The 13494-nt window shown below is 32.8% G+C and overlaps 1 protein-coding gene across 1 annotated transcript in view; it reads right to left on the reverse strand.

Annotated features, from left to right (window-relative positions):
- Positions 1-13494, reverse strand: part of LOC108751649 — a 17809-nt gene that overhangs the window by 2058 nt on the left and 2257 nt on the right. The window contains exon 3 of the mRNA XM_018491934.1: positions 1225-1404. Coding sequence (XP_018347436.1) covers positions 1225-1404 — 180 coding nt within the window. The remainder of the gene's footprint in view (positions 1-1224; positions 1405-13494) is intronic.

Genomic DNA, 13494 nt, shown 5'->3' on the forward strand with positions numbered 1-13494 from the left:
AAATTTTCTTTAAGGATAAATTTTCTTTCGAATGTATTGATAGCAATTATAACTTGCATCATTCAAGTTCAACAAATCATTTTAATGCTAAAGGAAAACGAGGAAGAAGCACTGTTACTAATAAAAGTAAAAGCAACTATATCGTATAAAACCCTTCGATTAATTACACTTTCGGTTCTCGGATATGCTTAAACGCATCGCGCTGCAGCCGAAAGGTCGTGTTGAAAAGAAGGAAAGGATAAAGGGGAAGCATCGTCGTTAATCATCCGAATCGGAGACGCTATGATGTTCCACGTCGGGCTGCTTATTTCGAAATACTGCCAAATGATTATCTCGCATGGATGAAAGTTACCGTGGTAAATCGCGTCGGTGTCGATATTTACGACTCGCTACTATCGTCACCACGGTTGTACATCGTGTGAAAACTTTCTAAGACTATTCTATCAAAAGGACCAGTGGATTTATCCTTCTCAAATAAATTCAAGAATTTGTACTTTTCTGCTCGTGTTCGACAGGTTGCAGTGCGTTAATAAATTACAGGTGAAAAAAGAAGAATTGGATCCGGTAAGCAATGCTTCGTGTTTGTTATCGATCGAGAGGTGTAATCAGAAAACGGTATTCTATTAGATATTTATAGGTCAAATTATAATAATTATGCAGTTTCTAGAATCATTTAATACGTAAATTAGTCTTCATTATAATGGTAGATTTAACCGATTGTGCAGCAATGCGTACAGATCGCAAACCTAAGAATTTTTCATTGTGAATACAATATTTTTTTAATCAAATAAGTAAGAAAGTGTCTTACACAATTGAGGCCAGATATTGGTAGCTAATAAATAATATTTTTTAATGTAAATTTTGAAATACATCTTTCAATTATATAAATTGTGCATCGATTGCTGTCAAACTAGCAACATAATCACGAAGTAAAATAATAATCTCGTAAATTAAATTGATCGATTTGATAATAATAAAACATTTTTTCTCTTAACGAAGCTACTTATAAAAATTCCTTCAATTGCAAATATGACCTCATGCCGCACTTTTCTTTGTTCACAAATAAAACGAAGCCGCTGCTCTGTTACTTCGTCCTTCGATCATGCATTGATCTCTAATTTGCAATGTGGAACAGTAAGAATGATTCAACATAAAGGAGTGAGGCGCGTATACAAACGTCGGCACGTTTCATGAGAGCTTGATCGTGAGATAAGTTATACTTACTCTGCTGGATGAGCCTGAAGATCATATTGTTTTCTTCTTGAGTTTCCATCGAAATGAGATCCATGCAGTATTCCCTGCAAATATTTCTAGCGTCTAACCAATCCACTTTCTGATTGGCATGAGCCGGTACGTGCCCGCTGTAGAAATAGTTGTGCCCTCGGAAGTTAAACTGCTTCGGCCCTGTAAAGTGTTTTATTATATAATTATTTTAGTATTCTATTTCTGTAATTCTATAATTTTCTTAAATTACTTATTTATAATTCAAACGTACACAGAAAGAATGGTTTTGCTAAAGTATCTAAAAATTTAATTAGATACTTTCTATATTCTTTGAAATGTTACTTTAAAGAGTAAAAATTGAGCTAGTTTTGGAAAAAAGTGGCTCAATTTTCAATCTTTAAGAGGAAGAGTTCACTCTTTAGAGTGGCATCTAAAAGTTTTAGAAAGTACAAGATTCGAAAATAATTGTGTAGAACATTTAAGCTTTTTTCTAGACTGTCAAATATTTTTGCGTGATGCTTGAATTTTATATAATAAAATAATTATATTCATAATTATTTTAATATTATAAATTATTTTTAGATCTGTATTTATCTAAATTTTAGATATTTCAGCAAAACCATTTTACTGTGTCATACACATTATTTCTATGTTATATACGTTATTCCAACAGAAGGTGAGATTCGAGAGTGGATAAGAATCTGAAGTAGCACTGTATCGTGTCTATAAATGTGAAGAGTATTAGCTTCCCTATTATCATTGTATTATTTATGGAGGTGTCATTTAAGGCGTTGCTGAAAGAATAGTAAATCGATGATTATATCAGATCTCGCAATTGCGCCTTTCTTTCCTGTTAACAGATTCTCGATTTAACCGGTGGTTAATAGTTCAGAGGTCAAACAGCTGTTGCGATAGAGTAATCCGCAGATCTATACTTTCCGCGACCGAACGTGTCTGGCTAAAGTCGACCAACTCCACTTGGCCGCAAAAAGATTTGTTTTATCTCCTTAAAAGATCGAAATATCCTTACATAAAATATCCTTTTCAGAGTTTATTAACTATCAATGTTTCTTAAATAATTAACTTCATCAAGCGCACAAAATAGCATATTAAATGATTTTTTTCTTCATATCTCGTATTTTAATCCGTACTTTTATTAGCATTACATATATATAATATAAACTATATTTTGTGCACACAGAAAAGAACGAAGTTGCTGAACTATCCAAAAATTTAAAGCTAGATCTGAAAACAATTTTGTTGTCCATCAAAATTTTATGTGGAACGTTTAAACATTAATGACAATGCAGCAAAAAGTTTTAACATTTTGGCGATCAGTTTAAGCATTCTACACAATTATTTTAATGGTCCAAACAAAATTATTTTCAGATATGTATCTAGCTAAACTTCAGATATATATCTAGCTAAACTTTTAGATACTTCAACAATCGTTGCTTTCTGTATATTTAATAAAAAACAAAACTTGTTTGTCCAAACTTTTTTCAGAGAGAAACTATAGTAAATGCTAGAAAGAGATGCCAGTAAAAACAATAAACAAAAATATATTTCTCGATCAATGTTGCTTTCAAAATATATAACGTATAATAAGGAAAGCAATTTATACAAGTAATAAGAAACGCAATTTATACAATATTTTCCCATAAATTCGGAAAATTGGCAAAATACGGTATGTTTCTTTGAGTTACGAAAAAATGCTTATTAAATTTATTCGAAACCTTCCACGGTTTTATGTGTAGCATTCGTCTACTATCGCATCGATGGGGAGTCCGCTGTTTCTCTCGTACATTTCGCAATTTTCTCAGAGCTGTTCGCGTCTTCCACCAAACGCTACCAGGCACATGTTTCGTCTAGAGTCTCAATCAGTCGGGACCGCTAAAGTTAGCGCGTTGTTTTATTCCGCGGGCAGGGAATCTGTAATCGACAGCGGCACAGCAGCAGCGCGTCATTATCATCCGCTTTAAATGTCAACAGTCTTACACTTTTTCCCGATATTTATGCAGGTATGCCTCTCCCCGTCGACGATTTACGACGTGTGTCTCATTATGAGCGCCTAACGCCGCATTACGAAACGTATACGTGCACATGTATTATCGGGCTGCGTTACAAGGAGCATCTCTCTTTCTCTCTCTTTCTCTTCCTCGCGCTGTGACATAACGTTTTATATTCCTCTGCATATACGATCCCCTCGCCGCCTTTTTTCTTCATCTTCTTCATCCTCTTTTTTTGAGCCGACTTTTCGAGTGACTTCTCCATTCCTCGTGACATTCGCAACGTATATTTCGCCGTTATTACGATGACGCGTGATTTTACACGGTTTTAAATATCTGAGACACACACACACACACACACACATCTCTTCAAGTATGATTACGAAAAAGGTCGAGAGAGAGAGAGAGAGGGAAAGAGATTTCAAAAATTTAAAAAATTTCACTTTGTAACCCATTCCGTCAATAAAAACATCGTTCTAATGAACGATGAAATACTGAAAAAGTTTTGAAATTAAATTATATTTTTATCATATAGTATATAAATAAAAATTAATATATTATATATACAGTATAGAAAAATAATTATTTGCGTAAAATCATGAAAGAGTCACTATAATTACAGCATTAAATATTTGAAAAATATTTAAAAATACTCCTGGATACATATTAGAATATGAGACAACATTTCTTCCATGATTCAGAGAAGCAACAAATACATATGTATGTAAAATGTACGATTAACATTTAATGCTGATTAAAATGACTAGATTTATATGATATCTTCTTTTTTGGCAACTTGTTGGCTACGGCCGCGGCGCTATGTTAATTGAAATTTATTACACGGCGTTATATGTGCGTTATGTAAAAGATAGCCATCAAATTTGAATAAAACGATTGAGTCGATTGTATCTTCAAGCATCGGCGCCCTTTACATTTTACTGCTCGCGTGTCCTTGCCCACATACGTTTTCAGTCAATTGATGATTTCGCCTGGTATTCGCAAGAGATTCAACACGCTAATGTCAAAGGTCGATAACGTCAATGACGATTTTACAAGCAGCCGCTACTTTTTTTTATACCTGTTTTGTAACTTAACAAACGCAACTTATTGCCGCTTTTGTAGCCTCGATCGATTTGTAACAATCCATAGAAGAACATGTAGCTCTCTGGATATCTCTTGTCTCTTTCGAAGAATAGCTGTAGTTTCATACAGTTGTAATAATTTAAACAATCTTTCACAAATACGTACTGTGATTTCTAATAATTAGATTTCAAGCCGTTAATTTCTGATAAAATAACGATCAAAAAATGATTATCACTTATTTTTGCTGAAAAAAATAATAATGTAGGTATTTTCTCTTTTTCGAAAAATCGGTTAGTTTCATATATCTATATATTATGTAGTTATAGGGTAATAATTTAAACAAATTTTCATAAGATTTCTAATAATTACATTTTATTGTTGTTATAATTTCTGATAAAATAATAAACAGAAAAAGGATGAGTATGACGCAATTGATACTTTTGTCGGGAAAAGCAATAGTTTAAATTTTAATTGGAATATCTTTGAACAAAGTTTCTTTGCGAATGAATCGTGCCAGCCACCCAAGCGTTCAATTCGAGATTCCGCCGTGGAAAGGCAATTGTGTTGCGTGTATCGAGGAAGAAGAAAGACTGTCTGTCAGGATTTACGACATAGGACAAAGTCGTGATTCCCGTTGTCGGTATAAATTTAACGAAGACTTCGCATCTATGGAAGATAAGGATTTTATATCCCAGTCGCGTCATTCTCTCGCTCGAGACGTTTGATACATGGGACTTGAATCAAATCGAATGTTTCGTAACACAATCGCTCTGATTATAAGCGATTTCTCTATAGCATTTTATACGATGTTGCTTAAAAATATAATAATAGCTTCCTAAAATTACAAGTTAAAATTGTTATAAGATAAGGATGTTAAAATGATTTTTAAACATACAACCAAAAATACAAACTGTTAGTAAATTTATTTAATACGAATATCTTCTCACTAATATTTTTTTACAATTAAACTTTGATTTTTTGAGCATGATTTATTTCTGATTCTCTTCTTAGATGTGATTCTCATATTTTTACTTTCTTTTAAAATATGTAAATATTATAAACTCGTATTAACCTCTCTTGTTTTATATACATACAAATAATTAAATTGTTTATTTAAATTAGATCTTTCTTTTTTACACGACTGTACCAATGATGCCGTATATATCTTTATTTCCGCGTCTGATAATGAATAAAGCATTGTATTTTAGTACCGATGATAAATAACCGATACTGAAATATGAACAGGTATCGATGTCGATGATAGTTTCTCAAGAAAATTGATGACGGAAACGTGATGTCTGCCGCCTCGTGAATATTAAGAGCTCTATTAAATAATCATAAAATATAACGACACGTCGCGTTATTTCTGATTAATGCTTGATTTTCAAAGATTTATCTCACAAGAGTAATATTTGACCAGCCCTAGTAGGATATTTATAAATAAAACGAAAAAAAAACGATATAAGTAAGTTTATCGCGATATTGCAGTCGTACTTAGAAAGTAATTTACGCTTCCATTGATCGGAGTCACGTGTCAGGCTATTTCAATATGTTAAATAGTGAGACGAGCCAATCACGTGTGGAACTAACACTATGCACCTCGACTATGCATCGAGCGGAAATTGATATGTAAATATTATAAAATATGCCGTCATCATGGCTATTCTCGTTTAGATCGATAATCTACGTTGCGGATCTTGTCATATATGTCGCAGTAATATCTATGATCGCTTATCTGATCATTGTTACACGGAAAGAATTATTTTAGTAAAATATCTAAAAATTTAGCTAGATCAGATACAGATCTGATAATAATTTTATTAGATCATCAAAATAATTATGTTGGAAATTCAAATATTAACAAGTAATGCTTAACAAAAAAATTTAATATTCTAGCTTATGTTCTATATAATTATTTTTTTAATTCAACAAAATTGTTTTCAGATTTTTTAGCTAAATTTTTAGATATTCTAGCAAAACCATACTTTCCAATTACCAATGTAATAAACTACAGACTAATACATAACATAATAAATTATTAGTGTTTATATTTGCAAAAAGTTTCACATTATAAAAGCAAACTTGAAAAGAAATAATATGTATGAATCAGGATATATTTAGCATTGGATGTATCTATTGTAGTATAAGCAATTACATCGTAATAGGCGATTTCTTCGTACAATACATTCATAGAAATTTGAAATTCAGATTTATAAAAATGTCATGTGTGAACGTGTATAATATTAGATGCGTATTATTAAAAGAATACAGAGAATGACTATGCGTGATTATATCATCATTAAATGTGATAGATTTCTTTGTCTTTACTCGCATGCAAAAGCAACGATGCATCCGCGTGTACTGAACGAAAAAAACGTTCGCCTGTCGAGTCACTGTAATTTACGTTCGTTATATCAGCATCGATTATATATTTATGCTCCTGGTGTGTCTCACGCGTTTGTGTCAAGGAACTCGCAATGATAATTGCTTCAATCATGCTGTTGTTCATCGAGGATTATAGCGCAGATTCTAATATATTTGATGATCAAATAATACATACATACATGTATCAATTGATATCAAAGATATACATAAAAATCAACAAAAAATAAAAAATGATTTTATTTTTACAAATTAAAATTAAGTCTTCAAAAGCTCAATAATTATAATTTGAAATAATAATGCATGAAAGGGTAATGAGCACGGTGACAGTGCAACTAAATCTTTATTTTATTTTTATTCTTAACGTCAATAAACAGTCAAATTTTATAATAAAAAATTCTCATTTTGACTTTTGTGATGTCAAAATAAAGTTACTTTGAGATAAAACACTAAAATATTTAGAATCAATAAAATTGTTTTTATAAAATAACATCGATTATTATTTAAACTTTTCTCATACATAAACTATATAAAAGTTCTTAAATCTGTTAGCAAATTTTTAGTTTATTAAAAACACACAAAAGAGCAAAATTTAATGTTTACTTTCGCTTCATGTAATATTTTGTTATTATACTTTCTATCCATATTTAGATGATTAAAATTCTACGTTTACTTAAGTTTGACAAAGGGCTGCAATTTCTTTGAAAGATTTGAGTTAAAAGCTATTGATTACACTATCGAGAGAGAGAATAAATAATTTCGTTGAAGCCACACTTATCATCTAATAATAATAACCTGTATCTTAATAAGCTAAATAACAGTAAACTTTTCTACGTTATTTTCTACGACGAAATATATTTTTCTTGATCACATACTCGATCCATTTGGGACAAAGAGAAAGCTGATTCAGTAATCGGACAGTGCGCTTTCGATGTATTTCGACAGCGCGATTCACTTCCGACATTACTACCGAAACATCGATTTAATCTGCTGATGAACAAACCGGCTCTTCGGAGAAAAGTATCGATGTTTAATTGACGTTATTTTTCATAATAGAAACGCTCTAGACGAGTGCGTCGTTTAATAAGCGACATAATAAACGTGTACATTAATGAGCAAGCATCACTTGTAAAATGCGGATGTTGCTACAATCGTAGCTGATCTCTGCTAATTGTCACCCAAGAAGATACCAATCGTGTTTGTTGTTCTCCGTGTGTAAAATCCATGAGTCGCGAGTTTCGTAGACTCTTGGAAATGACATGCACCATAGTCAAGGCGCATTACGTCGTGATAAAAATAGCCTAAACGTTCGAAAGCGTTTTTCTTTGTGGGCAGAGAAAAGCAATTTTTGCTTCTTTCATTTTTGTAAGAATAATAAAATATGAATAATGTGAGATATATATGTAATGGCAACAAAATTTAAATTAACAATATAATCTGAAGATTGAGTTTCTATTCGTTACAAAATATAATAAAATATGTATATACATTGAATATGAGATTATTAATTAATCTCATATAATATCTGACGCGGAAAGAATAGTTTTATTAAAGATTAAAAAGTCTGAAAATTTATTAGATACAAATCAGTTAGATACAAATCTGAAAAATTTGTTGGGCCATCAAAATAATTATATTAGCATAGATATTTTAGCAACCAGCTTGAGCATCTTATATTTATGGTTATATCTTATGTTTATGGTTTGTGTCACTCTACATTTATTACGTTAGTTAATATTAATTATAATTAATTATATTGTTTTTTATAGTTCGTATTTATGAACTTAACAGAAGACAAATAATTAATTAATTATAATAACGATGAAATCGTTCCTTAATTGGAATTCCTTAGTGGACACTGCTCCACGAGTGAATTTTCGGGAGTCAGTTTCTCGAACGAGATCAGTGGGTCGACGGCGAGTCGTGAATAAACAACATTCGAGCGCGGAGGCGAAGGAAAAGGAATCTCTCGTGGCTCTCCGCACGAGCTGCCAAGCGAAGGTGAAACTTTTTCTCTTTGTACACGACACGACGGGTCAATGGGTCCCGGCACGGCTTGTCTTTGCATAGGGATAACAGTTTTCCCCATGCTCTTCTCTCTCGATTTATCGCGAATGCTTGGTACACACGAAAAGAAACTAACTTATTATCCAGTAATATTCTCCAATAAAGAAAAAAATTAGATAAACTTACTTTGGTATGTGTCAAAATTTACATATTTTGCAAAATATTCATAATTCAAATTTGATATTCTTTTTTAGTAATAATGTTTGGAAACTCAATTAAAATAAAGATATAAATCAATTCATATCTATTATTTATTGAATTATGGGTAAGTTCTTATATTGTTCCAAAGTATGCAGGTAAAATTGATTGAAAACGAACATATTTCTTTGCTTCATAAAGAATTCGTCATCATGCAAAAAACTACAATGTACGGTACAGACGTATTGTGAACATTTTTACGAACGAATCATATCTGGTTGTTACCTAGGTGTAAGCGACATGCGAAGGGATAATCTTCGAAGAGCGTTGTTGTCCGATTTCGTAAGCAGTTCCTGACATTTTCGTGGCGATGTAGCGCCGGCCTTTTGTAGAGTTGTCAGTCAGTCAACCTCACGACGAGTAAGATTGCAACAGCTGATCGGTCAGCCGCACTGTCATAAGGCGATTTAACGGCGATTTGTTAGCGACGGTCTTTTATTCGGCGTCAATCGTGATTACGCAATTGTTATTAACGGCGGTATAATACGTCGATTAACCTTATGCGATTGTCTGCCTCAATTTTTTTCTCTCCAAGCTTGTGAAATTATCAGATGTTCTTATCACGCTTCTGAGTTCAACGTGGGGTCGTAGGATTCATACGAAGATGAAGTTGTTGCTATAAAACAGGCAGTAGCATCTTACGCAAGTAATGTATGCGGAATTTCATTTAATTAACCTTAGAACATATGAGAATTTTAATAGGTAAATTTTTAATATTTTTACAAGTTTATAAAAATTATTAAATGATTCTCACATATATTTTAACTTTTTTGGAAAGTATTTGTAAGCTTGTGTGCATTAAAAAAGAGGAAAGACTGTTATTTAGTCTAGCTTCTAATATTTCAAAAGGTTATGAATGATCTAATATTAAGAATTAAATTACATTACTTAATTGGTGATATAATTACATATTACTTATTTAATTATTACTTATTAATTATATGGATATATCTTCTAATTGCATATTAATATTTCGAAGGTTACATTCAACGTGTAAAACAAGAAAACCATTCCTGCAATATAAGTGCAAATTACTATTACCGGTCAAAGATCATCCGTGCATTATTATGTCGTGTGTACTTGTTAACAAGTGATCATAGAATAAGTATAGCTCACAAGCCTATCTTTACATTTTTCTTTGTACACAGCAATATATTACAATGCCCTACGAAACCACACATATTGATTTGACATATAAGGCAAATTTTCACTTTGCGCCAGACTCGACAGGAAAATTCGAAAATTGTATAAAATTACCGCAACTAACAGCCTCGACTGTAATTACAATATGCGCGAGAGTAATATGGTAAAGCATGCGGACGCTTAATCGCGTATCTTCACCGTAATAGCACCATCGGACACCGGCTTAATAGGCCAATGGGTATTATATAATATCCACGGCCGATACTTGTTCACATGTTACTCAACAAGCGTGTCATTACCGCTTGCTTTGAGAGTCTAAGACACGAACACATTACGTGTTTCATTGTTAACGGCTTTATTCCCTTAAATTTATAAAAATTAATCATTATACTCCATTAATCCTTTATCTTAATTGGATGGACAAAAAAGAAATTTTGACATATCAAGATCTATATCGGTAAATATAATATGAACTAGACGAAATAGTGGTAAAAATCCTATGTGATGATACGAATGCAAATAAACTATTATTCACACATATTGAATCTTTCTGCATAGAAACAATTTCTACAGTTTCTCGTGCATAATTATTTTGACACAACATAAAATTCGAAAGTTCACTTCTCGTAAAATCTCTTTAGAAATGTCCTCATAAAATTCATATACACTACAATGCTCGCACGTGTACTTAAGCGTATACTTAAGTATTCTTTTTTTTTCGCTGCGTGGCACGACTATGGGGTTTGTGCCGGTTTCCCATTATGTTTCTGCACATTCTTCGGTGCGCGTGCATCTGCATTGACACGCTTATTACATACTCTTCTCTTCGATACGAGCACGAGGATCACGCTACCATCTGATTACTATTGACTTGGTCGGTAAACTTCATCCTGCCATCCTGCCTGTGATCGGGCATTCCAGGAGAGCGAGCATGCAATCATTAGGTTGTTAGGTGATTGTGGTCGTATCCGAACATCATTACATTGCACCATTGCGGCAAAGCCGATTCACTCCCACGGCCTACTCATGCCTCTCACGTTATTAAATACCGTGGAAATGCGACCATTTGGAAATTCCGTATCTCTCCCTGGTCCCTATCGTATTTTGACTCACGAACGCGTCGCTCTACATTCCTGCATACTCTACTCGTTAGTTGCTAGAAAATCTTTGGTGCATTGGCAGTGTAAACATCCGTTTTCTCTCGGTAATCTTTGCTCACACTGACGTCATTCGACGCTGATCGATAAACTTTCTTTCTCTTATTCGTGTTACAAGCATATAGTTACACAAGCAAGATACAAATTACTAATCGTAGCTAGTCAATCAAGGTCGTCAGCATAATTTTTTTTTACCATTGCTTTCTTTCTATTTATACACGAGAAAAACAATTTTGCTGGAGTATCTAAAAATTTAACTAAATATATATATATATATAGATCTGAAGATAATTTTGTGGGACTATTAAAATATTTATATGTGTGAGTCAAACTGATTACTAGAGAGAGAAAGATTTATTTTGATTCAAAACTCCTATTTAAATTATTATTGAAACAATTTAATTTTGAACTATTTTGTTTAATAATCTCAAAAATTTAGGTTGAGAGAGAGAATGCAATCAATTATTGTGCATTTCTTAATTTAAAGAATCAGTTAGACTATTCTAATGACTACATTTATTAAATTTAAAGAAATCTCTCTCTTTATGTAGAACGTAAAAATATTTTGCAGCTCATTATGCTTGAATTTTCTATATATTTTATTTTGAGATTCAACAAAATTATTATTTATCTAAATTTTTAGAGATTTTAGAAAAATCGTTGTTTCGATTGTATTTATCAGTAATATTATGATCTAGAAGAGAAATAAAGAATGACGAATAAGACTTATGTTAATCAGTAATGAAATCAGTATTATTTCAATGAGCTAACATTTCGTGGCTATAGACCGATGCATTAATAACTCGGGAGAGATAGGCGAGCGTATTACCATTTGAATAACCATCGATCATGTCCTTGCTATGACGTCATTAATGTGCATCTTACTGAATTAATCCGACGCGTATAACAATGTTGAGACATCCTTGCGGAAATTGTCTGACCGAAGGCAATGCTAATACAGTGATGCTTAACACTAGTATTGCGTTACAAACGGTTATTTTGTGAGGCATAGGCCGCAAGACTGGATCAGGATACCATTAGTCAAAGAGATTGCTACTTAAACGAGTAGAAAGCAAACGATTCTCGCAATCATTCAGTAGCAGAAATGTGTAGTAGGTACTTACTACATTAATGATATTAAAGTGACACAATATTATTTACAAAGATATATTGTCCACATCTCTTTTTCTTTTTTTCTACATATAATGTTAACTTACTTTATACTTTATATGTTACTTTATTAATGATTTCTTCTTTTATACATTATGACTTCTTTTTTTTTTACATTTTTTATGAAGAAATATATTATATATTATAAGCAAATATATTATAATATTATAAGGTATGTAAATATTCACTTTGATAAAGTTCTCGAAATTAAGTCTATGTTTTTGTAATAAGTGTGTCATTTAAGCATGATTGGCTTTTTGATCGAGTGGCGTAGAGAAAGTGTACATCAGACAAGATAAAGAATCTCCAAGAAAGTTCGTGCGATGCAGTATTATCGGGAACCTGTTGGTGGTAACAAGTGGACGCAAGCCGGTACCACCTACTCGCAACGATCTAAAGTACCCGGGGCGCGTGCTTGCACAAGAGTCGAGAGAGGCTCGTCTGCTTTTAAAAGTAAACTCGTAGCTCGTGAAATTGCGCGAGGAACCTCTCCCCCTCCCCTCCTCCCCTCCCCTTCTTAACGTGTATCAGCATTGTAACCTCGATTCCTTTGAGAGACGGCACGACAGTGCCGCGCACCCGAGACGCACGATTGCCCCTTCTGCGAGCAAGCGACGATGAAAGTCCGCTGCGTTTCTTACTTTACGGGCATTTTACGTGCGGATGATCTAATCGAGGCAAGCTCGAGAGCGGTTTCGTGAACGAGGTGCACCATTGTGTTACAAAATCGCGGAGTTTTCCTTCCACCGGTTGACAATATGTCGCACGGATAATTAGATCGTTTAATCCATATCTATTATCTCAAGACTGTCATAAGATGGAACTCTTATAACGGAAAAGCGACAAGCAAAATTAAGTAAATCCTGTCAAATCAATTGCGCAATTGACCGATATACAATTTAGAAATAAAAATGAAATATTACAGATTTTTGCGCGTATGTAATTAATTATGTTGGACTATGACAATATATACTATCGCACACGGAAAGGATAGTTTTGCTGAAGTATTTAAGAAAAGTTAAACACATAGATTTGAAAGTAATTTTGTTAAACTGTCAAAA

The sequence above is a fragment of the Trachymyrmex septentrionalis genome, unplaced genomic scaffold (genome assembly GCF_001594115.1).
Source record: "Trachymyrmex septentrionalis isolate Tsep2-gDNA-1 unplaced genomic scaffold, Tsep1.0 scaffold51, whole genome shotgun sequence".
Lineage (NCBI taxonomy): Eukaryota > Metazoa > Arthropoda > Insecta > Hymenoptera > Formicidae > Trachymyrmex > Trachymyrmex septentrionalis.